General features: G+C 42.1%; 1 protein-coding gene across 7 annotated transcripts in view; it reads left to right on the forward strand.

The window, feature by feature from the left end:
* The first annotated feature begins 441 nt into the window (after positions 1-441).
* ACSL4 (acyl-CoA synthetase long chain family member 4) overlaps positions 442-24,645 on the forward strand; it is a 35,066-nt gene continuing 10,862 nt past the window's right edge. Inside the window, exons 1-9 of one of the 7 annotated variants that reach the window (XM_048959232.1) lie at positions 725-827; positions 10,356-10,414; positions 18,857-18,903; positions 19,342-19,366; positions 21,339-21,578; positions 21,866-22,043; positions 23,298-23,407; positions 23,500-23,638; positions 24,255-24,405. In XM_048959232.1, coding sequence (XP_048815189.1) covers positions 21,351-21,578; positions 21,866-22,043; positions 23,298-23,407; positions 23,500-23,638; positions 24,255-24,405 — 806 coding nt within the window. In that variant the 5' untranslated portion in view covers positions 725-827; positions 10,356-10,414; positions 18,857-18,903; positions 19,342-19,366; positions 21,339-21,350. Of the gene's footprint in view, positions 463-724; positions 905-10,355; positions 10,415-18,856; positions 18,904-19,341; positions 19,367-21,061; positions 21,579-21,865; positions 22,044-23,297; positions 23,408-23,499; positions 23,639-24,254; positions 24,406-24,645 lie in introns of those variants that run through there. The other 6 variants (XM_048959231.1, XM_048959228.1, XM_048959226.1 and 3 more) reach the window with 6 other exon arrangements.

Consider the following 24,645-nt stretch of genomic DNA (forward strand, 5'->3'; position numbering starts at 1 on the left):
ACAAAGTGAGAGCAATGATGCACTGCCCTAAAAATCCGGTGGCCCACACAAAGCAAAACCCGCAGTCACACTGCTCAGCCTCCACGCAAGGAAGTGATGCACCCTTTGCTTCTGTAAGAACCACCAAACGCAACACCCACACTGCACATTCTGCTGCTGCCAGGAGCTGCTAGTTCTGCCAGGCTCTGTCTTTTATAGAACAAGCACTTGTTACCAAATACAGCCACTGCCAGCTTTTCCATCTCTCACACATCCTGTCCCACTCCATATGGGGTGAGGGAGGACCATGCCGGACTTCTGATGAGAGCAGGACACGTTTTCCCTTCTTAACACGTTGAGATGTGGCTCCGTCTCCCTGACGGCAATATTCTGTGCGTGGAAGCAACAGACACGCACGGCCACCGGCAAACTTTTGCGTGAATCACGGGGATATTTCTGGCCTCTGGCTCGGTGATCCGCGCTGTGAGTAATCCCAGCCGCTCCGTCAGAGCTGCGGGTGAAACCCTTTTCTCGCAGAGCAAGTGCCCGCAGGGCCCTCGGCTCATCCTGGCGGTATCCGAGCCCCAGATTTCGGCGCGGTGAAGGTCTCGAGCACCGGCGCTCCGCCCCGGCCTCGCAGCACCGGGGGCCCCGACCCGCGCCCGCCCCCCGCCTCCGGGCGGCGCGTCAGCGAGGAGGAGGACTGGCGGCACGGCGGCGCGGGGGCTCGCTCCTCCTCCTCTCGCTTCCCCTCGCCGAGCCTTCTCCCCTCCCTCCCGCCCTCAGCCATTTTAGAGCCGCTCGCTCCGCTCGCAGCGCGGGGCCGAAGCCGGGTGGGCTGAGCTGAGGTGAGCGCACGCGGCGCAGAGTAACGGTCGGGGGGCCGAGGTGGGGCCGCTCCCTGCCTGCTGCCCGGGGGGACGAGGTGAGGGGCGCGGGCTGACGGCTCGGCGCCGGGGCGCGGGGCTCGGGGCGGGGTGGGGCCGCAGCCCTGCCCGGCTGGGCGGGTCAGCTGAGGGGAAGCAAGGGTTACGCGGGGTTACGCGGAGGCAGGGCGGCCCTTCGCAGCGCCGCGTCCAGGGCTGTGCTGGACGTGCCGGGGCTGCGGGCCTGCCCGAGGCCGCCGGCAGCGTTATCTCCTCCCTCGCCCCCCCTTGCCGATGCAGAAAAGGGGCCGGCTCGGGATGTGGTCTGATGCTGATGTAGCACGCGCAGCGGCCCGGGCTGTCTGTGATTCGTGGCTGCGAGCAGCGCGTGTTCTGTTTGATGGCGTGGGAGCATCGGCTAAAGGATGGCGAGGGGGCGGCTGAGGGGTTCTGTGCTCTCACTGCTGAGCCCGGCCCGTAGGGTTTGCTCTGTAGGGTGAGGGTGTGCAGGAGCCTGGTGCGAGTTAGGAATTGTGTGAGGAACCTGACGGCTGCAAGCGGTGATCATCAGGCTGAAGATATTACCTCGTTATCACTTTGCTTTCTTTTTCCCTTTGGACTGTTGCAGCATAAAAAATGCAAGTGTGGCATGCTTTGTCAATTAATATTAAAGGCAAATTTGTATTTATAGCCTTGCCAATTCCCAGTGCAGAAGTTGACACACAAAGCTGCAGAGAGCAATAAGAAACACATGATTCTATGATATTTTAGGTTCTGTGCTTGAGATGTTAGGATTTGCCATCTCTGACTGACTGCAGTAATTATATGTGTGCGTTATTTTTCTCTGCTGACGTGTGAAAAATCCTAATTTCTAAACAAGCAGATCCCCAAGCTGATATTTCCTCACAAACAAAAACCATCTCTAAGAGTTCCCTAGTTTTGGAAAAATATGACTTTTCCTTTCTTTCTGGTTTTTCATCTGAAATTTGCCTTTAATACACCGCTACAAAAGCCTTAATTATTCCCACATCAAAGTTATTCTACTAACCATGCGTTTTTAACATCCTTCTCACTTCTTTGTATTTGACAGTTTCCCTTCACTGTGGTCTTCAACTATGCCATTGTTTACATTTAAAATGGACGAGACTGGTTTCCTGCCCCCAGCCCTGGGGTGAATGCTGTGGTGAGGTTCCCATGGCTGGGCACTGATGGTTTGCATCTCATGGAACCTTCCCTTCTGTTATCAGTAACGCTGTACTGGGAGCACTGTGTGAGCGAATGGCAGCGTTGCCCAGTGTCTGAGCAACCCAACACTGATCAGTTCTCAGTGTAATAAATTACCAGTGGTCCCCCTTTCTAACAAGAAGGCTATGCTTCAGCCCTTTTGTATAACCCTGGAACTGAGGCCAATCATTAGATACAAATATGTTCCGAGTGATGTCAGGATACACACCTGGTAAGACAGATGCACCCTGCTGCACTACTTTGAATGAAGCTGATATGCAGGTGAAATATTTAAACAGTAGTATAAACCGAATAAACACATGCAGTCTATTGAAGTTAATCATTAATACAAAGGTAGTTATTGTGACCAAACTGTACTCAGCTTGAACAGTAACTGAGTGCTTGTTGGTCTGAGAAATGTTTTTAATAAGAAATTATTTAAGCTAGAAAGACTTGGAGTTTATTAAGGGAAATATGCAATAAGTGTGTGCTCACTGTGCTTCAGGACATGGATGTCTTCAGGAGAAATGGAAGTTTTTGTCTCCCTAAATTTTGTTCCATCTGTTCATGTATTGGGTTGTTACTTAGATGGTACAATGTCCAGAGAACACCCTTTTAAAGGAAGACACACCATTGAATTTCCTTGTATCCTACAGCAGCTAAGGAATGACAACTGAGGCTGTCTTTGTTTCAGTTGCATCGCACCTCCTCTCCCTGCAGCAGCCACTCTGTCACCTTTCCTTCTGGAAGGTCCTGGGGAAATGGGCAGGTCCTAAGGGGAAATTTAAGAGGGAGTGTTTCATAGCATCGTTAAGTTGGAAGGGACCTCTAATGGTCATCTGGTCCAACTCCCCTGAACAGAGACATCTGCAGATGTCTCTTTTTGTTGCTTTACTGCAGGCAGGAATTATTAATGCTTTGTTATTGTTTTTCCTTGTTTTTCCATTTGAGGGGAAAAGGAAGCTAGGGTTGTCCGTTGTCCGTAATTCACTGGCAGCTGCATATTTCCTCAAAATCTTGAGCTCTGTAGGCATGCATGTAAAAATGAAAGCTGAGCACAGCACTAATTACTTCTGTGGCCACTTGCTCACAGGCTAACTTGTGTCACACTGAAACTGACACGTTTGAAGTGGCGTGACAGGTTTCTCCCTTTTGCTTCCTCAGAGCCATGCGGTCTGCATGAAGCCTGGGGAGCTGGGGCCCTTTCTCATAGGTTGCTTTCTGCATTCTGGGGGCTGACTCCCAGGTGGCTCTCAGACAGCCAGGACATGCTGGAGCTGTGAGGAGCTTTCACAGGTTTTATACAAGACTAAAAGACACTTACAGAATAAGGCTTACATTGTAAAGAGGAAAGCTGACTGGTTGCCAGGATTGCTTAGGAGATGTGGTTTCAGTTTTCTTTTTCACAATAGGTACTTAATGTGATCTGCATTGACCTGCTCAGCCAAGATCAACAAAAGTAATGGACAGAACCTAAATAAGCTACAGCAGATGTTCTTTCCCTTCTTCTTAGAGCTATCAGTTTCTACCTAATACTTCATTGCAATATTGATGGCAAGATATGGCTTTAATCATACGCCAGATGAGCATAACGTGATTTATCTGGCCATGGGTGTGATGAAGAGGTTAGGAATGGGTGGGGGTGGCGATTCCTTGTGCTGTTGTTATTGCCCTACATAGGAAACCCTTCCACTCTGCAGGCTGCTGTGCTGCTTTGGACATTTGCTGCCACAGCTCTTAGCAGCTCTGGAGCCAAGACTGAAGTTGGTGCTGGCTTGAACCTGAACTTCTGCAAAGGTTAAATTTGGTGAGGAATGCGTGAGAGAAGTGTGTTGGTACAGTTTGCCAGGGTGTTATTTTACGTGTTAAGGTGACACTAAATGGTAGAAACCTCTGAGGGACAATGAGCCATTTTTAAGCATGGAAACTGGATTGCACAGTTGTTCTTTGGAAATAGAGGAGCTGTGTAAGGAAATGTGGTTGTGGGCATGGAGTTAAGGGGGAAAACATTTTCAGGTAGCCAACATGTTGCCTGAATGCTGATTTACTTAGTGGACTATTCTTAAAGTTTGTGTGTGTGAGTTGCTTATGATGGGAGTGAGGGTGGACCTATCGATGCTGTGGCATCACAAAATCAGCATGTGTTACATTTGCTTTGCTTGTTGATTAATGGCTCTGTAAGGTGAAGGACATAAGAAACTCTTCCCTCCTTGCTTCAGACAGAGCTGAGGACTTGGACTTTATGTTGAAATCAAAAAGTACTTTTCACCCCAGTGAAGTGTTTTGCAAGGAATCTTAGTACTGATGATAGATCTTAGTGCAATTAATATCAAATCATTGGATGTTGTGCAGCTGGGAGACCACTGGGCTTCCAAGGGGATATTTTTTTATCTCCAAGGTGATCCAGTACAGTGATCCACCAATGATTCACAGAATCACAGAATTGTAGGGGTTGGAAGGGACCTCCAGAGATCATCGAGTCCAACCCCCCTGCCAAAGCAGGTTCCCTACAGCAGGTCGCACAGGTCGGCATCCAGGCAGGTCTTGAACATCTCCAGAGAAGGAGACTCCACCACCTCCCTGGGCAGCCTTACAGACTTCAGAGTGTCCAAGCCCAAACCCTTGATATTTGAGACTCTTAACACCTAAATACCAGCACGAGGGGGGAAACTAGTGAACTGCCATGTCTTTCACTGTATTGAAAGAAATGTGATTATGGATTCCCTTCACTATGTTACTGTTTCATCACTTGAGCATCTTTTTCTAAAAGCACACTTGTAATCTGTCTGTTAGGCAGTAGCTTTACATTTCTTTACCTCTTATTATAAATTCATTTGCCTGTCAAAACCAGCTGTTAAGCATTAAAAACCAGAGCACAATACCTGCGTGTGCACCTGTTGTACTGTGTGTGATGCTCTAGTTTGTCTCATGGATTTTGCTCATTGATTTTGTTAGTGTGTGAGGAAAATGCCCTTACTTCCATTCACCGCTGATCAGGAATGCTTTTTAGCATAGATGTAGTACAGCAGTTAAATTATTAATGCATGTAGCAATGGAAAAATAATCTAGCCTGTGAAATTAGAAGCAAGTTGACACGACAAGGACAAGCTTAAAATAGCACATTACATTCTGATACTTGTGCTCTTAACACCTTTACTAAGGAAAGACTTCCAAGTTAATATTCTAATCGTTGCGATGTTCTTTTTTAGCACTACTTCATATAGGAAAGATAGCAAGTGAATTCTACGCTTCACAAGAATGCCTGTGTTCAGCAGATTTCTTCAACATGTATTTATAACAGTTTTATAACAAATATTTATAACAAATAGCTGCTCATGACATTTTCAGACTTAGGCATTGTGTTTTGCTTCCAGAAGGAGCATGGACGACACATTAAAAAATAAGTTGTTAATGTCCAGCTAATGGTTGTATTTTACAGAATTTCTTCTTAGACATGTACCACAGGCATGATTTATTATTATGAGATACCTTCTGATACTGTGCAACCCATTTTCAAGAGAAAACAGTATTAATACAGCATTCTCTGTCCTTGTTCCACTTAGCCAGGTGCCTTACCTAACTGTTCAGCATTCTAAATTTAAGTCTTCTTAATATATGTCTTTGATTCTAGGAGAAACAACAGTAGACTTGCATAGAATGAAACAACGTTTTTCTTTTCTCTTTTTAAACCACTTGTGGTTGTGGTTTAAAAAAAAAATACATATATATATTTACATATATATATATATATGTATATGTATATATATAATAAGATGTATTCTGAACTGCAACTTAACTGAGTGTTTTTCTGTGTCTCTAACCAGTTTCAACTGCCCTTACTGGAATTAGATGTCTGGTTTATAAAACTGTTTTTCTGTGCTTTGTTGTGCAGCTTTAGATAAGTAATTTGAGTAGTAGTAGTCTCTTTAAATAGGATTCCTACCTGTGTGTTCTTCCCTGGCAGTCCATAAGCACACCACATGTGAGCAGTGAGGCTAGTTAGTGCAGCAGCAGTCCTGTACCTGGGGGCTGTGCCTGCAGGTGCTGCCATCTTCACAAAGCCTGTGGGACAGAATAAAACTCCATTAGCAACTGCAATAGCTTGTACTTGATAATAACTAGCATTGTAAATATGATAGGCAGTTTACTGTTATTCTGTTCTGCGTTTTAAGAAGAATTCAAGACCTTCCAGTTACTTTTGGAAAGGTGGTTGGAAGTCGATCACCTTACCCAGGTAAGCTGGAGAAGTGATTGGTCAGTGAGCAGCATTTCTCCAAGGGAGACTATGAAATTCTTGAATTTGTTCTCAGAAGGCTGCTCAGGAACATTGTTGTGTTCAAGAGAACAGTTTTTCACCAATGAAATGCTCACACCTGACAGCTGAGTGAAGCTGTTAATACTGAACTCTGTGTGTGGCAGGGCACACTGTTCTGGTGCTGGTTGTACAGGTCTACCTGGAGTAGCTCTAGGCATATCTTGCTGTTCTTGAGGATCTTAACAGAGAATGAATGGCATGCCAAAATCTGAGGCAGGCACTTGAATTCTTATAACAAGATACTTCAGTATAATGTGATTCTTCTGAACTACTTCCAGTGCTGGGGATAGATAATCTTAGGCATAGCAGCCTATGTGAAGAGGAGCCAAAGAAGCTACAGATCCTGTTAATCACTCCTTTAATGCTATTTTTCTGTTGAGCTAATTATTTACATTCTGATCAGAACAGAGCATCCTGGGGAACAAGTGATTTCTCAGTGATATCCCCTGTGGCACTGCTTTATTCACAGGCTCTTTGCTGTGCTTGTCAGCAGGGCTGTATTATTATACACCTTCTACTCAACTCCTGTGCCAGAAATGGAGAGCAGCACGTCAAGTAATTGCATGAGTGCCCTGCCTGCTGACTGCCCCTTAAGCCTTCCTAAAGGCCTTGTTTGCACAGATTCTGCTCATGGAAGTAGAAGAATATTAGCACAGAGAAGATCTGAATACATTGCAAGTATGAAATTAGGTATGCAATTTCACAAAGAGAATTTCTTTGTTCAGTGCTGGTTGTTGTAATAAGCCGCTTTCTTTTCTATTTCCCAATTCAGTCTCTTGGAAAAGAATGTAGGAGAAACTGCAGGAAACAAATAAATGGTTTCTGCAGAGCACACGTGTGCCCTGAGGCACTTCTTTTGTGGCTGTCAGAAAATCTTTATGTATCACAGGAAGAACAACGCTGACACCTGTGTTTGGTTTTCTCTACAAGTCTGCTCAGGCAAGCACATTTTTCTTACCCTCATTACGCCTCATTAGCACAAAAATTTTTACAGATAGAAACAGAATATTGATACACCCAATAGCTTTTCCTGTGATTATATTCCAGCTTGTCCTTTTCTTGTTGCGGAGCCCCAAACCTCTGCTGTGGACAGTGTTCTGTTGTGCAGGGCATTGTGTGCCTGCTCAGACCCATATCAGGCAACAGCATCAAGCGGGCACGCCTGTTGATTCCTGTCCTAGATGTTTTCTTACTTTAGCTACCGTTGGAGTATATGACTTATGCTGCTTGGTTCAGCATAGCGTGATGAGCTTGAAACTAAAATCAGTCTCTTGTTGATCTTTTAAAGTGAAGGCTTATGAATGTGGGCATTCTTTTTGTAGCTTAAATTCTCAGTTCAGTAGTCAGCAGCTAATTCTGTACCAGACAACAACCAGGTTGGTTATCACACTGCAGCACCTTTTCTCTAACACAGTACTTCCATGAACACAGTAAGCCTGCAGGGGCTGCAGCTGGCGCTCCTGCATCCTGCTGTGAGGGGCAGACAGCAAAAGTGGGTGAGAGCTGCTTGTTTCAGCAGTAGCTGTTCTATGCTTGTTTAACTTGCTTACAAAGCTACAGTGCAAAGGTGCAACTAATTCTGTGTCATCTGAACTAAACTGAGGTTGCCACTTCCTCCTCTGTACTCACATCTGTCTGGCTGCATGAGGATCTGCTTCAGGTAACTGACCTGACTTTAGAGTCACACATGTGCCTGGCTGCTAAATGTGCTGCCCAAGGGAACGCCCCCAGTGAGATCACACTAGATTTGGATTGAGCTGGCTGCCATGAACCCAAACATGAAGACTCTGTCAGAGAACCAGCAATTCATTGCTCTGTTTTCACTTCTCTGTTAGAATCTCCATTATGCTGAAGTCATATTTTTGTGAATCCAGTTATGTAATTTGCCTCAACTGTGTATGTATCAAAATACTCTGATCCCTTTTCTGTTCTTAGCATGACACTTTTTACGTTCTGAAAACTTAACATGCTCAAAGAATCACAATATTACATAGGTCGAGTGTAGTTTACAATGTTTTCCACAGCTTTGAATGTTACATTAAAAGAGAGCTAAGCCAAATCTGCAGCTAGGGGTAATGTCAAATGGCAGCCAAGTGATGGAACAGTATGGGGGGAGTAAAAAGGAAAAAGAAGCAAGAGAGTCTGTCTGGTGCAAAAGACCACAGGCACCACCAGACATAGAAGCAGGAAATGAGGAGGGAGCAGTTTGTCTGTCCCTCGTAGCCCAGTGGTTATTTGGTACATTACTTTACATAAAGGCAGCTGCATGTACAACTGATTCCTGCTGTGTACTTGCACAGTGTGGTTCCCTATTGCATGTAGGATAGCTGTGTTTTTGTGCCGCTGTTAGCTAGATATGTGTTTAATTTTCATGGAATGGCATGGATGGAAATGGATTCTTTGTTTATTCCATAGGCATGCAAATAGTTTTGCATTTCTATGAGCTCTGCTGTGTTTAAACAACTTGGTCAAAAGCACTTTGGTTATGAGTTGTATCTGTGTGGGGAACAAGAGGATGGTGAGGCTAAAGTTGCTGTTTGTAATAACAGCAGGGTGAGAAAGTGGGCGTTGGAATGGGTACGAGATTATGCCCTGGAACACCACAAAGAGCATCCAGCTCGTGTGAGTGCATTACTTGAATCCTAGGGCTGTCAGTACTCAGTCTGTTTGTGGATTAAACGTTATCCTTGCTCTTCCAGTTGGTAACAGAGAAGCTGTATAGGCCACTCAGTATTGCACTGACGCTTGGTCTTTAGATCGTAGTTTTCTTACAAGCCTTCAAATAACAATAATTCATAGTTTCATAAAACTGAGCAGGAAAAAACCCAACGTACTAAACAGCCTGGGAATTTTAGTCTAACGTAAATTAAGACTAAAAACTTGTTCTAGGAAGCAGCTGGTCTTGTTATGTGCATGCTCAAAAGTGCTTTGATGAATTATGACCACGTACACAGGTTATCTGATACACAGAAACAAATGCAACATTATTTGCAGATCACGCTAAGCAATAAAAAAGACAATCAGATGGTGAGCAGTCTCAGTCTGTCTCCCCCCATTTGTCACTGTAAAAATATAGCAGTTACTCAGGTGTAGCCTACGTTCACTATAACAATATATATATATCCTATTGTTTGAAGTTCAATTCTCATTTAACATGAACCGTAACTTCTGGAACATATGCATGGAAATGAGACCCACACAGCTTGTGTGTGCGCCGTGCTACTTTATATTTTAGGAGCACTCTTCACTGTTTTAACATTTGTTTTGCTACATCTCTGAACTGGGATCTGTGCCCAGATATAAAGGGTGGCTGGGAAAGAGGGGGTGATTTTATTCTCTGAAAGCCCACAGTGGATAAGGGCTCTGTTGGCTGTTTCTCTGAGTGAATTCTTCTGGGAGACTGTTCCTCGGGCAGATAAAACAGTTTAATAGATTTGTTACCTATTATCTCCTAGTTTATAAATTTACTTTCAGCTAAAAAGCTGATAAATGTTCCAGTAACATGGATAGCATTATCCAGATTTACCCTTAATAAGCTCATGAAAGGTAAACTGGGATCCTGGGCTACCAAAACTTTAACGCTGAGGCTATTAAAGGCAGTATAACGTCACGATACTTTCAGTCAAAAGTAAATTTTGAAGTTTTTGTCAGGCCCAGTGCGTGGCAGCGAGCTGCACTTCAGATAGCAGACGGCCCTCAGTACGTGTAACTTAGGTGAAAATGTAGCACTTCAGAATGATATCGTAATGAGTTCTCCATGGCATCCTGTGATGTAAAGTACAAGATCAGACTGTTCCATGTTTTCAAATAGCAGGTACTATTTTGCAATTGTATAAATGAGTGCCAACAAACAGCTGACAAGGCTTGCGTTACCAACCCAGAAAAAATCTTGGCTCAAACGCTCTGTTTAGATACGTCCATAACCTCAGAGATGCCCAGAATTTTCACTGTTTCATACTTTTCTTTTTCAGATTTTCATGAATTTATCTGCCTGCTCATCTAGAAACATTGAACTGCAGTTGCATTAAAGGTAAAGACTGAATTGTTTTTTGTGTGCCAGTGCGCAGACTGATGGTAACAGGGGAACGGGCACTTAACTAACCAAAATGCTGAAACGCTGAGCTTTGTCCAAATACTGATAAACTCAGAGCAGAGACTCTATTTTTGATGGAGAAAATTCTAACACAGTATTTCTTTCTGAGTATTTCTGCATTTGTTAGCACATAAAACTCTGGGGTTTTTTTTTTTTTTTTTTGCTAGCAGTAAATTGCTTCTGTGATACACTGTGTCATATTAAGGATTTTTCTCTCACTTTTTCAGAAGAAAAACATTCCTAAAAATAAGCTGAAAGAATTGTCAGTAGTGCCAGTTTCCTCCCCTTGCTTCTTCAAAAATTAAGCCTAAGACTGTATTACTGTCCCTTTAGCTTAGGGCTGTACAAATAGTTTCATACTTTTATAGCTGCTGTTGTTACTCCTGTCCGATTCATTTTTAAAGCGATCCAGTTACCTAAATATCAAGTCATGCCATCAAGCCTTTTTTATTTTAGATTTGTGGTCTATTGCAAATAGCGACTCAGACCCTTTTTTTACATCTAAAAAGCAGATTTTTGCTCAGCAGGGCTCGAGCAAGGTCTTTCAGGAAGCTATGGAGCTGTGCTGGCACTTGGCTGTCCCAGGCTAACAAGTTATGCTGAGGGGTAGAATGTGCTAGTGCAGGTGAATGGTGTGATCCTATGGCCACGCACCTCCCTGGCAGCGCTGGCTTCCTCTGTTCTGTCTCTGCTTTGAGCACGTGGTGCTTGACCCAGTCCTGTAAGTATGGCCTCTGCTCAATCACAAAACCTACTTGGATATTTGGGACTAAGAACGTCCAAAGCTGCCTGCCTCTGAAATTGTACATGTTGAACAGGCATGCTAATGTCTGTAAGATGTTATTATGCCTTTTAAAAGATGGCCTGTGTGTGTGACCAAGTTTTTAATAAAATCAAGCAAAATACCAATAACACCAAAACCCCTCACAGTTTAAAACTGTCAGGGTCTCTTTTCCTTTTTAATTTTTACTGTTACACTTTCTAAGAACTGTGATAGTTTCTACCTTACTTTCCTGTCTTGGTAAAAACTTGTGTTTGGAGCACTTCGGTTTTGTTGCTCTTCTGGTGGTTTCAGAGCGATTGAGCAAAACAGTGTTCAAAGCTGTTAAATCTAAAAACTTGAACCTGCATATTACTTTATAAGATAAAATATATTGAAATATGTTTGGTCATCAAGCAACTGTTACAATACAGTTAGTCGGTAAGACTGCCTTACTTGGTAGAAAATGCACACACCACTGCTGACGTGTAAAACCCACAACTTCTTTGACTAAACTGGTGTATGTTCCATTTATTGTTTAAGTACAGCTCATCTCCAGACTACACCCCCAGATCTTCCATATGTAAGAATAAATTCTTGAGTTGCAAATAACTCTATTAGAAGAAATGTACCCTAATGATCTGCCTGTCACAAAGCACAGCATGGAAGTAGCAGAAAGCAAACTCCATAGCAAAACATTGAGAATAAAAGGAGTGAAAATTACTGCGTGAAGCTCTGTCTTAGCTAAATCTTTCTCTGTGAATTCTAGCAGTGGATGTAAAGGTGAAGGAAATGTAAATATGAATCTAGGTATGTCTGACTAGGAAGTGGGTTCACCATGTACCAATCAATACACTATGCTAAAACTTTGCTAAAATTAAGACCACGGTAAAATTCAATTCCTTAAACAGACAGAGGACATCACCAATTTTTTTCACTGAGAAATACTGTGCAAAACATTACAACATGCTTGCTCCCAAGGCTCTCAGTCCATTTTCATTAGAAGCTTAACTAGTTGCACAATGAGAATAAAATGCAAAATAGAGATGGCTTATGCTTGAAACCTCAGGGGCTTCCATCTCAAAAGGCCATGGGTGGGAACACTTTTCTTAGATGCGTTTTTAAGTACACTCCCAGTCATCTGTGTATCAGAACATCTGCATGGAGAGAGTTTCTTCAAACTGCAAATAAACTACAGCCTGATTTCCTGAAGTAACACGGAATGCTATGTAGAACCTCTGTCTTAAACTGCACAACAGTTGCTGTTGGTGAGACATTCAGAAAGAATATAATCTGTCAGGGTAACGACAGTGAAAAGGAGAAGCTGTTGCAGTGTGTTGTTGTGTATGGGTTTCAGTGGAGTGTGGGAGGTTGATTTCCCTGCAGTCCTTCACTAGAGCACTGAAGATGGGATTCTGATCTGTCCTTACGCTGCAAGTTTGGCTGCCAGACTGGACTTGAGTTCGCTTTGGCATTTTAATGTTTGAGTTGCTCCATTCACAAAAAGGTTATTAGAGAGCAATGCTGATCCATTTCAGGAAATGTATAAATGTAGGAAGTAGCTGTCAGCAACCAGCTTGCCTCTGTTCACATTACTAAGCTTTTGTCAAGCGAATGTATCAGCTGAATCATATTTAAAATTTAAAAAAAAAAAAAAGATTCGATATTCACTTTCTCCTAACTTCTGTTCTTACATAGAAATAGATTCATATTCCTACTGTATTTTGTATTGGGAAATGCTGCTTTACTTGATATTTTTCTAGTGCATTACCACAGGAGTACATACAATTTCTTACAGGTTGTGCTGCCCAGGTGTTAGCTAACATACCAAACGTGGGGCCACCAAGCAAGCATTAATAATTAATCTGTACTATCAATAATGATTTCTCTGTCGGAAGCAAGATAGTAGTTAGGAAGTACAAATGTAACTTGTGTTTGTGCAGTAACACCCCACCACACGTTTGTTGCTATTACAGAAACAAGAACACTACATCTGACTTTGAAGGCTGTAGAACACCATATATAACTTGAAAATACAGCAAAACTGAGTTCTTAACTTTTCCTTATTTAAAAAAAAAACAGCTCTGAATGAATTCTCACTTTGTTATGGGTGTTCCCACCCTTAACAAAAGCAAAATCAGCCTGGCCCCTCAGTGCTGTGTGAGGAGATCTGGCAGTGTAGTTCCAGGAGCCACCTGAAGGAAGTCACCTGTGGCAGTGAGGCTGGTCCCTTCTGATGCCAAGTACAACAGCTTGACTTAACAGCGTGCCAGTTTTCTGATACCCATACTCCATACAAAACAGTGGGAATGTCATCAAGTGCAGTGCGGAGTTTCATTTGTGCTTTTGCACTGTTTTACTTCTCCCTTTTCCAGCCCAAGTGTCTTTCTTTGGCCTGCAGTCAGTGTCTTCAATCATGTTTTCAAGTTAGAATCACCCTTGAACATGGGAGTTCTAAACAAACATGGTTATAAAAATTAGACTTTAATGTTTCCTTGTAGTTCCATATTTTACACAACTGCAGAAACAGCCTGTGATGCAGATCTACACAGAATAGTATGGATGTTCAGTGTTTTTGTACCTGTTTCATCAGCAATGCTGTGCAATTCAACAAGGCTGAAGAAAGCAGTTGATCTCCTAAAAAAAGAGGACGTCTTCCAAAAGTTTGACTTGCCTGTACTCAAAGGAGACATGAATTTCATTTGGTGAAGGAAGCAGGAAAACTTTTTATTTTTGTAATTTATGAAGCTGGTTTTAATAAGAATTATTAGATTACTTGAGTAGGGTTATAGAATTTCTCAAGGGCAGTGTTTGTGTTTTTGCCTGAAGGTTCTGGCAAGAAGCCGACAATGTGGAAAATAGCCCTTTTTGTTTGTGACAAACTGATCTGATCTTCTAGACCACGTAATCCAACAATTTTTGGACAGTCTACCACTTCTATGTTGTTGCAAAGCAATTCACTGCTGTAAACAAAACAACAACAAACCAAAGATAAATTGCACTAGTTGGGTCCTTGGGCCTTGTAAGTCACAGCCTTTCTATTGCAAAGTGATGGTGTAGCAAAGCACAGATTCAGGACTGGCTGCTCTGTGCATTCTCTTACATCAACTGTTTATAAAGCTTTAGGAGAACTTCCATTGCCACACTCCTCTGAAATTTGTCCTCGGTCATACTGCTTGCCTTTCTGTGTGCTTGTTTTCAGAAGCTGGGCGAAATGCTACCATTGCACAGCTCTGCTGCTGAAACACAGGAGTACGAGTAACATTTGCCATCATGCCTGAGTTTGGGTGTACATTCGGATGTTTAAGTCAGGCTGAAATGCTTCTTTAGGAGTACAGAGTGTGTGCTTTCATTTTTGTTTTCAATTTTTGTACCCTTTAGACAGGGTATGTTTTGTAGATGTTACAGGAGTTTTGAGGTAATATCAGTAATTTTTGAGTGTTTACTGTTTTCCATCCTCTTCTGAAATACCAATTGTTCAAGCCAGCAAGCCATACCATGTTCACTTCCCTTGGCAAGAATGCCAACAAAACCAAAGGTTGCCTTTCCATCTTTAACCACACACACACACACAAATTGCTTTAACTTCAGTTAAACTGAGTGCTGGCACACACAGTACAGCAGAATATAAAGTGGACTGACTCAAAGCCTCATATGCTGGATCAGGTTGTGATGGATCAGGTTGCAGCATGACCAGTACAGGCTGAGAGCAGCTGGACGCGCTGGAGTGAATGAGCCGAGGGATTTACAGTGCAGCTTCTGGGTAGAATTGAATGAGGCAGAAGGAACAGAGGTAGGCCTAGAGGAAATTCTTTCCTAATTCAGTGTGTGCTCAGTGGACGGTTCTCAGTTGTGAAATCACGTCTCAACCTTTTATGTTCTCTGCCTTTGGGGCACACAAACAAGTCTTATCCTTTCATTAAATATTTGCTTGCTGTCCTGTAAAGATTAGGAGAGACAGTTTCACACCAGTCTGTGAGATAATTCGGAAATACAGGGTAAGCTCAGCTGGTCTGGCTTCTGCTACAGCAATGCTGCAAGTCCTGCTGATAGGTGTCTGCCAGCTGACTCTTACAGATTGATTTGAATTTTTTTGATTGATGTTCAGTGTATGGAGGTCCTGAGGCACTAAAACAGTAATGATTTTTTTTCTTGACACTAAAAATAAATGTGAACTTTGCTTAGTTACTAAGTAAATCATTGCATTCACTGCTTGTTTCTTCTCCCAGGCAGCAGTAAGAGAAGCAAAACTTCCTAATACTATATTTATTCTTGCTATTTCAAATATGTATGTCGCTCTGAAAGTAATGCCTCCTATTTATTCCCATGGAAACTACAAGAGATACAAACAGCATAAAAATGCCACTTGATAGAACAAATTCTCAGCTACAAAACTTTGTTTTCCAACATAGTCACCACCATTAGCTGTGCACCTTTGCCAGCAAAGAACAAACACCTGCACGCCTTGCTCATCAAAGTCTGCACTAGCAGAGGTGCCTCTGTGCCACCACCGCTGCAACGCACCGCCCACCCCTCACTGTGCTCACAGCCATTGTTTGGTCCCCATAAATGTTCTGCAAGTGCTGATGACTGGCAGCAGGTGCCATGTTTTCCATATGGAGGAATTCAGTTCCACCCTTTTGCTTCGTCCTCACTTCCACGTCAGACACCATTCTGTCAGGCTGTCCCTCTGCCGCCCTCTGCCACACAACAGAATGGGATGGGATATTGGCAGGAAGGCTCAGCCTCTGTGCCACCACCATCTGCCTCTGACACTGTGGGCCAACGTCACAAAATAGGAGGCGTTATTTTCAGAACAGGCCTTTTGGAATGTATATATTTAAACAGGGACTCCAAACTCGTGTCAGGATCCCCTCTGTCTGACTTCCCCCTCTCCCTGGTTGTTCAGACACAGGTGCTTATATTTGCACTGTACAGACAAAGCAAGAGCTCTTGAAAACTCTCAGACTTGGAGCTGCATTGCATTTACAAAGCACGGAAGTACGTCAGACACCTGCTGGCGTTGCTCTGGAGCCTTTCACTGCCCCCTGACGTACAAAATTATGTAAGAGGAAAATATGTAGAAATGTGACTGTGAAAGGGAACAAAATTTGGACCCTGTGTACTTTTTTCCACTGTGAAAAACTTGCAGTAATATTGGCAGTGTTTGCTTTTATAAATAAAAAAAAGCAACACCAATATGATGTAAACACTGAATCATTTCCCTTCGTTTTTCTTCCTTCAGCCTTTCTAAGTCCAAAAAGTTGTAATTAGTCCAAAGATTCTGATGGCTCTTACTTGGAAATATTCTCTCCTCCTCGTGTGTGACACGGATATGTATGGAAAATCAAAAACTGTAGTGAGCTGAGTGTGCACTGCTTGTGTGCTGTGTTCAGCTTGCTGCTGTGTTCTGCCAATGCTGTATTTCTCAGGCTTTCTGTAGTTTCTTTTTTTTTGTATAGGCTCTGAGTTCCAGTACTGGAATGAAGACTATGAGATATTGATTAAATTCCCTTCCAGAGATGGGTCGTAATTAATAACTGATGTATTTATTCAGCTCAGTTTGGTTGGTTGGTTGTTGTTTTTTTTCAGTGTGTGTTATAAATGTAAGTTATAAATGCTCACTGTGCTTTCCAGACAGCTTACATCTGCCTGAATGCTACAGACATTCCAGCAACAGTTGTTATTTGTTCAAAATGGATTGTTTTGGAAGGTTTTGTACTCCCTGAAAGGAGTCAACCTATGCTAAGGCCAGAATCGTGTCTGCATTTGAAGTGGAGCTCAGTCATAGGAAAACTGGGATTTCCTCTGGTGTTTTTAAACTAAACAACTTCTTGTGGTGCAGATCCCAGTTCTCTGTGGGTTTGGTTGTAAATCAGAATCTGCCCTTTTCCTGTCAGCATTCTTACTAGAACACTTTCCTAACTTAATGAAAAAGCATTTAAGAAGTTACAGTGAATGTTCTAAGTGGATTGGTAGAAGTGTTTTCTTCACATGATGATATTATTTGGTTTGATCCCTCTCAAACTCTTTAACATGAGAGGGAGAAAATAAATGCTGTTAGTCATGTACTTTCAGTGTTAAACCTTTACGGGGTTTGGGGTTTGGATAATTAAAGCTTTTCCTAATGAAGATAATAATATGCTGCCTTCCTGGAATTAATCTGCCTTGGATGAAGTTTCTAACCACAGGTACTTTAGGCTTTGAGTTGCACTCAGAAGCTGTTGTAGTGCAACTGCTGGAAAACCTGATTCTGTACTGTTCATACATTTAAAGGGAGAGAAGATAAAGGCATTTCCCATCAAGGTCATGAACTTCTCTCTGTTCCTCCCCCCTTTTGTCCTTATGTGGTCTCATAATTTTCTATTGCTTTTTTTTTTTTTGTATATATTAAAAAAAAAAAATAGTTGCTACTTGTTCCTTTTATTTTCAGTTAAATGCATGAAAAAATATGGAAGGAGCAGTGTCCCATCTGTTCAGGAACCTGTCCTCTGATTTCAAACCTTGCTCCATGGCCCTGGCTGCAGGACAAGAACAAAGAGTTGCATGTTGTCTGTTCTCAGCGCTGTTCTGCAGCATTTAATTGAAAATACCAATTACAACTAATGTGCATCTCTTTGGTCCAGCACAGAACTCAGCGTTGGTGCTTGTGTGAGCATTCACTCAGTTGTTTCTCCATAGCAAACCTGAACTTCCCAAGTCTGTAAACACCCAGCATGTACTAATAGCAAGGAGGATGTGACCCCATGGATGATACGTATGCTGTAACATAACATTGTAAATGTTAAATGAACTTTAGTCTACAGAGATACCATCTCAAATTGGATAAAAGAAACTTACTCACTAAAGGAAAATCCTTTGGAAATGCTGAAAACACGGCTATCCAAAAGAGAAACTGTGTCTGCTTTTGATTTGGTTTGTTTTCTTAGACTTTCTTACTCATGCCTGACACACACTTACTGTTATTGCTTGGAATGTGATTTCCTACATCAAGATCTGGAAGTTCTGCTGTTTCCAAAATAGACAGATTAGCTTCCAAACATTCTAGTTACATTGCACAATTAAGTGGAATAATAAATTTTGTATGTCAGTATAAAATGTTACGTATTCTAAATATCCTAGTATTCTAGAATAGCTTTACTTTAACACGCACTGCACTTTCTTTGCTTTGGGAGCAAAGCTCACTGACAAGATAGCCATTAGGCTGTGGTGGCAGGCAGCATTTGGCGTGCCTTGTGGGTATCTGTGATTGTGCATCAGTGTGGATGTTACATCCCTCTCTCCCTTTCTCTCAGAGACTAATTTAACTTTAAAAAAGACACTGCAGGCCAGTGTAATCTGAATAGCTGTGTTTGGCTTCTAACCATGTGGGTTTGGTGTCTAGCTATGTTTGTAATTTCAGTAGTCTTGTCCTGTTATGGATTGTATTTCAAATATGATATTTACTGGGCTTGAGTATAAGATGGTCTCAATTCATATGCTGTTCTTCTTCAGGAGCATTAGGGCAGAGATTCTGAAACCAGCAGCGGAAAGAATGCTTTCCTCACATCTTTCTTTCTGCAGGGCAAAAAATACCCACCCTAAAATATACTTCTTTTTTATTTTCTGTTTGAACATAGATCTAACTGACATCAAATAACACTTGGACCTTGCTGCCAGATACCTTGTAAGTATACGTATGTGCGTATAGGTGTATATGCGTGCGTGTGCATGTATCTGTTTTTACAACAACATCCTCAAAGGGAAAAGTAACGTTTTTCTTCTTTGCACTTAGCAAGTTTTTCCATTCAATTGCTGTTAAGAATTGCAATTGATTTATGTCAGAATAGAAGCATTTTAAATTACTACGGTGAGAACAGAGTAGCTAAGTTCTCAGTTTATAAACACTTCTAAAAGTATTTCAAACTATCTGAAATTTCAGGATGAAAGTAATGAACCTTTAATGTTTGCTTATGTGACCTTTAACATAACTGCCTGCAAGCATACAAAGTGTGTTTGTACATGCAATTAATGCGGATGTTAAGAGTGATTTCAGGGGGGTATCATCTCAGAATGCAACCTTCTTTCCCATTCAGACCCTTTAGTCATTATTTTGTTATTTCAGGCAGATGTTCTGATGAGGTTTCTGTGTAAGTCTTAGCAGTATGGGTGGCCTTTGTTTTATGTCCAAGCTCAACTGCATCTTTCGGAGCACTGAATTAACTGGGATGAGAACATCAAACAAGATTTGTGATATAAACCATTGACCTTCATTTTAGAGAACTGGTGCTTGCAGGGGAAGTGGAGTGATCTTTCTTCTGAGGCTTGTTTGCTGAGCAACTGACGATGGAGTTAACTAAAGCAGAACAAGGACATAAGCTTTGAAAAGAATGTAGAACTTTCTTTTAAGAAAAGATTCTTTCTGAACAAGTCTGAGCTTAGCTTACTACATGACACATTCAGTAGTCATTTCAGACTACAGGTTTAATTAAAAACGTAACAAGATGGTGATCGTGTTATTTGGAGTGTGCGAAGGTCTCTCAGTCCTACATTACATATTGTTGATATTGGCTACAGCACAGCTGCAAACGTTGGGAGTCTTATTAAAAACCAACAGCCTATTAATAGATCTCTGTTGTGCTGTCAGTAGCAGCTGTCTTGTTTAACCTGAAACGTTAATTGAAGCCTCCCTCACCTGGGGTGGCAATCACGTTAAGAAAGATACACTTTGGGGTGTGCCTACATTCTTTCAATGCTTGATGGAGCCCTGAAAATTTCCCTAGTCCTGTATATTTTGTTTATCAGATGTCGTCCATCAAAGACTGAGCTTTCCTATAAGCTAGTCAGCATTGCTCCCTCGTGTCTGAGGTACTGTGGTTTTGTCAGGGCTCCTTTGCCTTTCACGTTCCCTGTTCTGTGCATTCTTTGTGCTGTGTTTGCATGCCGTGTTTGCATGCTGTCCAGGTGAAGATAAGCAGCTGTGTCACTTGTGTGCCAGCACAACCAGTTACAGACAAGTGGGGTGGCCACCACTGTGGTTTGTGAGGTGGTTTTGTTCTTCTCCCTCTTTGGCCTTTGTTCGGGCCCAGTTCTCCTTAATGAAGAGAGGTTTCTGCAAAATCTTGCTAAATTGTGCTTCATCTTAAAATAGATTCCATTTTCCATACCTGGAGTTCTAAAATGCATATACTGAAATAGGGTGTGATTATCACTATTATTTTTTTAATTTTTGGAGGGATGGTTAAAGAAGTGCAGTCCCTTTTCAGAAGTCTGACATTCATAGTCAAAAATTAATTGATAATACAGATGTTGGTGTGAAGTTAATAAAGCAATGTTGGGATATTGCATTGTTCTTACATTAGAACATGAAGGTTTTTGAGGACTCTGTATCAGAATACATTTTAATCTGAATGCAAGTTGATTTAACATCCTGAAAGGCAGTAAAGATACCTACTCTATCTTTCCACTGCAATACAAATATCTGGGGGGAAAACAGCTTGCCCTTTCCCATCGATACACAACTAGCATTACACAGGCAGTTTAAACGCAGTATTAAGATGTAAGAGAACAGACTTCATACTTACAGCGCTGAACTATTCCGACAGAGATGGGAGGGAAGTCTTTGAAAAGTAAATATTTGTGGATGGAACAAACAAGTATGGAAGAGTCAACCTCTTTAATCTCAGAGCAGATGCAACCACATGTATCAGTTAATTCAGTCTCCTTGCTCTTGATGCATTTGAGGTGAAATCTCAAAGGACTAGAACTAATGGACTGACTGTAATACTAATTTAATTCTCTTTTTTTTTTCCTGCTCTCTGCTTGGCTCTGGTCTTCACCCACAGGTGTCCACTGCTGGCTCTCAAAGGTTACTAAAATTTTAGCAGCTGCCTTGAAAGCAAGCTACCTAAGCTTCACTTACTGTTCTTCTCCCTGCACCACACTGCACTGCTGCTTTTGCTCTTGCCTGCTCAGAACGCACTAAGAGATTTTCTTTTCCAAATACCCACAATGAAACTTAGGCTAGAAGTACGTGCCATTCTTTTGCTGCCTGTGTACGTGTTAATATCTGTATACAGTATGCTTGTATTTATTCCGTGGTATTTTCTTACCAACGCTAAGAAGAAAAAGGCCATGGCAAAGCGTTTAAAAGCTAAGCCCATCTCGGACAAACCTGGAAGCCCCTACCGTTCTGTCACTCACCTTGACTCACTAGCAAACATAAACATTCCTGGAGCAGACACGCTGGACAAACTGTTTGACCACGCGTTAGCAAAGTTTGGGAAAAAGGACTGTCTTGGGACCAGAGAAATACTGAGTGAAGAAAATGAAATGCAACCGAATGGAAAAGTTTTCAAAAAGGTACAGCTTACCATTTTGTACTTAGTTCTGATTTGGCTTTGAGCTCTTTTACATTCTGCCTCAACAGCAGAGGCAACATTAGAGATCTTCCTTAATCCTTTTTTGATTTAAAATGTGTGCTTTGTAGTAGTTAAAGAGTAATGCGCTAGGGGATGCACTAATTATTTTGCTACAAGAAAAATGGAAATGCTTGTTGTGTTGAGCACCAACTCACAAAAGCAGGGAAGAGCTGTATGAGTCGCCTGTCATCACAGGGGTGTTTTTTCTGTTATTGCCCCCTTCTCCAGTTAATCTTAGGAACCTACAGATGGCTGTCCTATGAAGAAGTGAATCAGAAAGTGAATCGCTTGGGGAGCGGGCTGACAGCCCTGGGACTGACCCCAAAGAGCACCGTTGTTATATTCTGTGAGACCCGAGCAGAATGGATGATCGCAGCCCTGACCTGCTTCAAGTACAACTTTCCTCGTGAGTGCTGAACTTGTGTACTTTGAATATATTTTAGAAATGATTTCCAGTACTGCTTTGGCTGTTAAGAATGTGTCAGTCCTGACGCTGATGGTACAAGAATTAATTAGACTTATTCTGTGTATCACCGGAGTTTTGAAGTTTCCAGTATATTCTGTACGTAGTAGAGATCACTGCAGTTTACTTGCTCATACCTATGAGCCCAACCTTTGGGACTGTAGCAACATTTTAGATCTTAGTGTGACAGATAGGCAGAGTTACTCTTCAATTTTTTTAAGTACTGTGAGGACTCAGTAGATGCATTTTTCCTGCAGACCTTGGGATGGCTGTAGCATTTTCTGTCTATACTCTGACTTCTGTATCTGAAACATGAAATGGTTATTGGAAGAATGATAACCAAAATGAGATGCTAGGCCGAGGGGGTGGGTATTTTGGTAACATTGCCAAACTGCTCAAGTTCGTTACCATTATGTATGTGCTTTTTTTCTTTTATTTAAGCAGTCAGTATATTTAATCTGACTTGTTACATACGGCCTTCTCAGTGAAATAGGGAAGGTTGCTAGAGAATCATGTAACATTCCTTTTTTATCCTTTCTACATGATCACAACTTCACAGGAATATTAAGTTCCTTAATAGTCTTTGGAAGCTCAAATTTGAGGTACCAATGATACTGAAGGATTTTCCTCAACAGAAAAGGTGGACTCCTCAGTGCCCGTGAGGCACTCAGTAGCATTACTGTCACCTGTCAGGATTAAAAAATAATCCCTCACCACAAAACCAGTCTGATTTCTTAGTGTGATCTCTGCCCTGCCCCGGCAGTAATTGCATGGGAACAAGAAAGCAGCTGGCACAGAGGCTGAAAGCTGGCACTCAGCTGGAAGTGCACAGCAGGAACAGTGGCTGGTGACCTGCAGTGCGAGTGTCAGCTCCCCTGCAACATCCTGATGCACAGCGCTCAGAGGAAGAACATTCTCAGCTGCTTACTGTGCAACTGCTTCGTGTGTTTTCATTGAGTTTTAGCAGATCTTTTTGTTTTGATGATTTCTTCTTCCATATAACTGTCCTCATTCCTGTGATCTCTTGTAGAATTCAGTTCTGATTTGGGAAGATTAGAAGCTGCTTTGTTTCCTAATTAAAAAAAATTCCCATTGAGCTCATTCCCTCCACAATGCATTGCAGTGTGCTAAAGCAAGAGCTTTTGCATTTGTTTTTGCTTTAACTTCTGTGTTCATTCCCTCTCTTCGATATAACAGTTGTTACCTTGTATGCTACGCTGGGTGAAGAGGCGGTAACCTATGGCCTCAATGAATGTGGAGCATCATATCTGATCACCAGCGCAGAACTTCTCGAGAGCAAACTTAAGGTAACTTGGCTTCAGCTTCACCTGCTTTCAAGCAAACCTGCAGTAATTTTACAGCACAGTCGTTTGCTAACAATTTTCTTTCTGTTCTGTAGGCTACACTGCCACAGATCTCCTGTCTCAAACATATAATTTATGTGGACAATAAGACTATCAATAAATCTGAATACCCTGACAATGTTGAGATTCATAGTATGCAGACAGTGGAGGAGCTGGGAGCCAAACCAGAAAACGGTAAGTGAATCACTTCAGAGGATTGATCAAGCAGTATGAAACCAGGCCTGATCAAAGATGTTGGGTAGCAGAAAAAAGTAAATGTGCCAAGTCTCAAACACAAGGGAAGTGGCAGATGGCCAGTTCATCCTCTGCCCCTTTAAATGAATGGATAATTTGTTAGATCCCTATTTATTGTCCTGTACCTTTGTTCACATTTCAGGTATTTCGGGATAAAACTTAAAATTCAGTTTCTAAAATACAACCAGAATAAGACTCTGCCTTTATTTTGGGAAGTGAAGTAGAATCTGGTTCAGTGTTCTATTTTCTGCTTATCTTGCCTTTATTCACCTTATTTTCTCTATTTTTCCTAAGAGAAGAAAAGCACTTGAAGGTATTTTTGCTTGTTAACTTGGAAACATCTTTTTATCTGAGCCAAGCTGAGACTGGAAAACAGCTTGGACAATTGGATTAACTATTACATAACCTTACTACAGTGGGCAGCCTGCAGCAACTGTAACATCTTCAAGGAAGGAGAAAATCCAACCTTGATCATCCTTTTTCCTTACCTCAGTGCTCTGCACCTAGCCAGGAAGTAGGTTTTGAACTAATGCAACTTTTCTCTTGCATTTTGTAGCAAGCATTCAGCCAAGCAGACCTGTCCCCACAGACCTGGCTCTGGTAATGTACACCAGTGGCTCTACTGGGAGGCCTAAAGGAGTGATGATGCAGCACAAGAACTTGATAGCCGGAATGACAGGACAGTGTGAGAGAATTCCTGGGCTGGGGTAAGAAACACTTTGTTGCCAAGCGCTGGGGGATAAAACAGAACCTCTAGAAGTGTGTAAGCTTATGGAGAATCTGTTGCAGGCACCAGCTATTAGCAAGTTCCTTCATTTTATTGTGAGCCAACTAATCTTTGATTTATATGCAATACACGTTGTGTTTGTGATCTCACCCTGTTCTTTGCAAAGCATGCCCTAGATGTTGTCCCACGTGCTTTTTCTGCTCTACGATTGCTTTTTTCC

Source organism: Lagopus muta, chromosome 13, assembly GCF_023343835.1.
Source record: "Lagopus muta isolate bLagMut1 chromosome 13, bLagMut1 primary, whole genome shotgun sequence".
NCBI classification, from domain to species: domain Eukaryota; kingdom Metazoa; phylum Chordata; class Aves; order Galliformes; family Phasianidae; genus Lagopus; species Lagopus muta.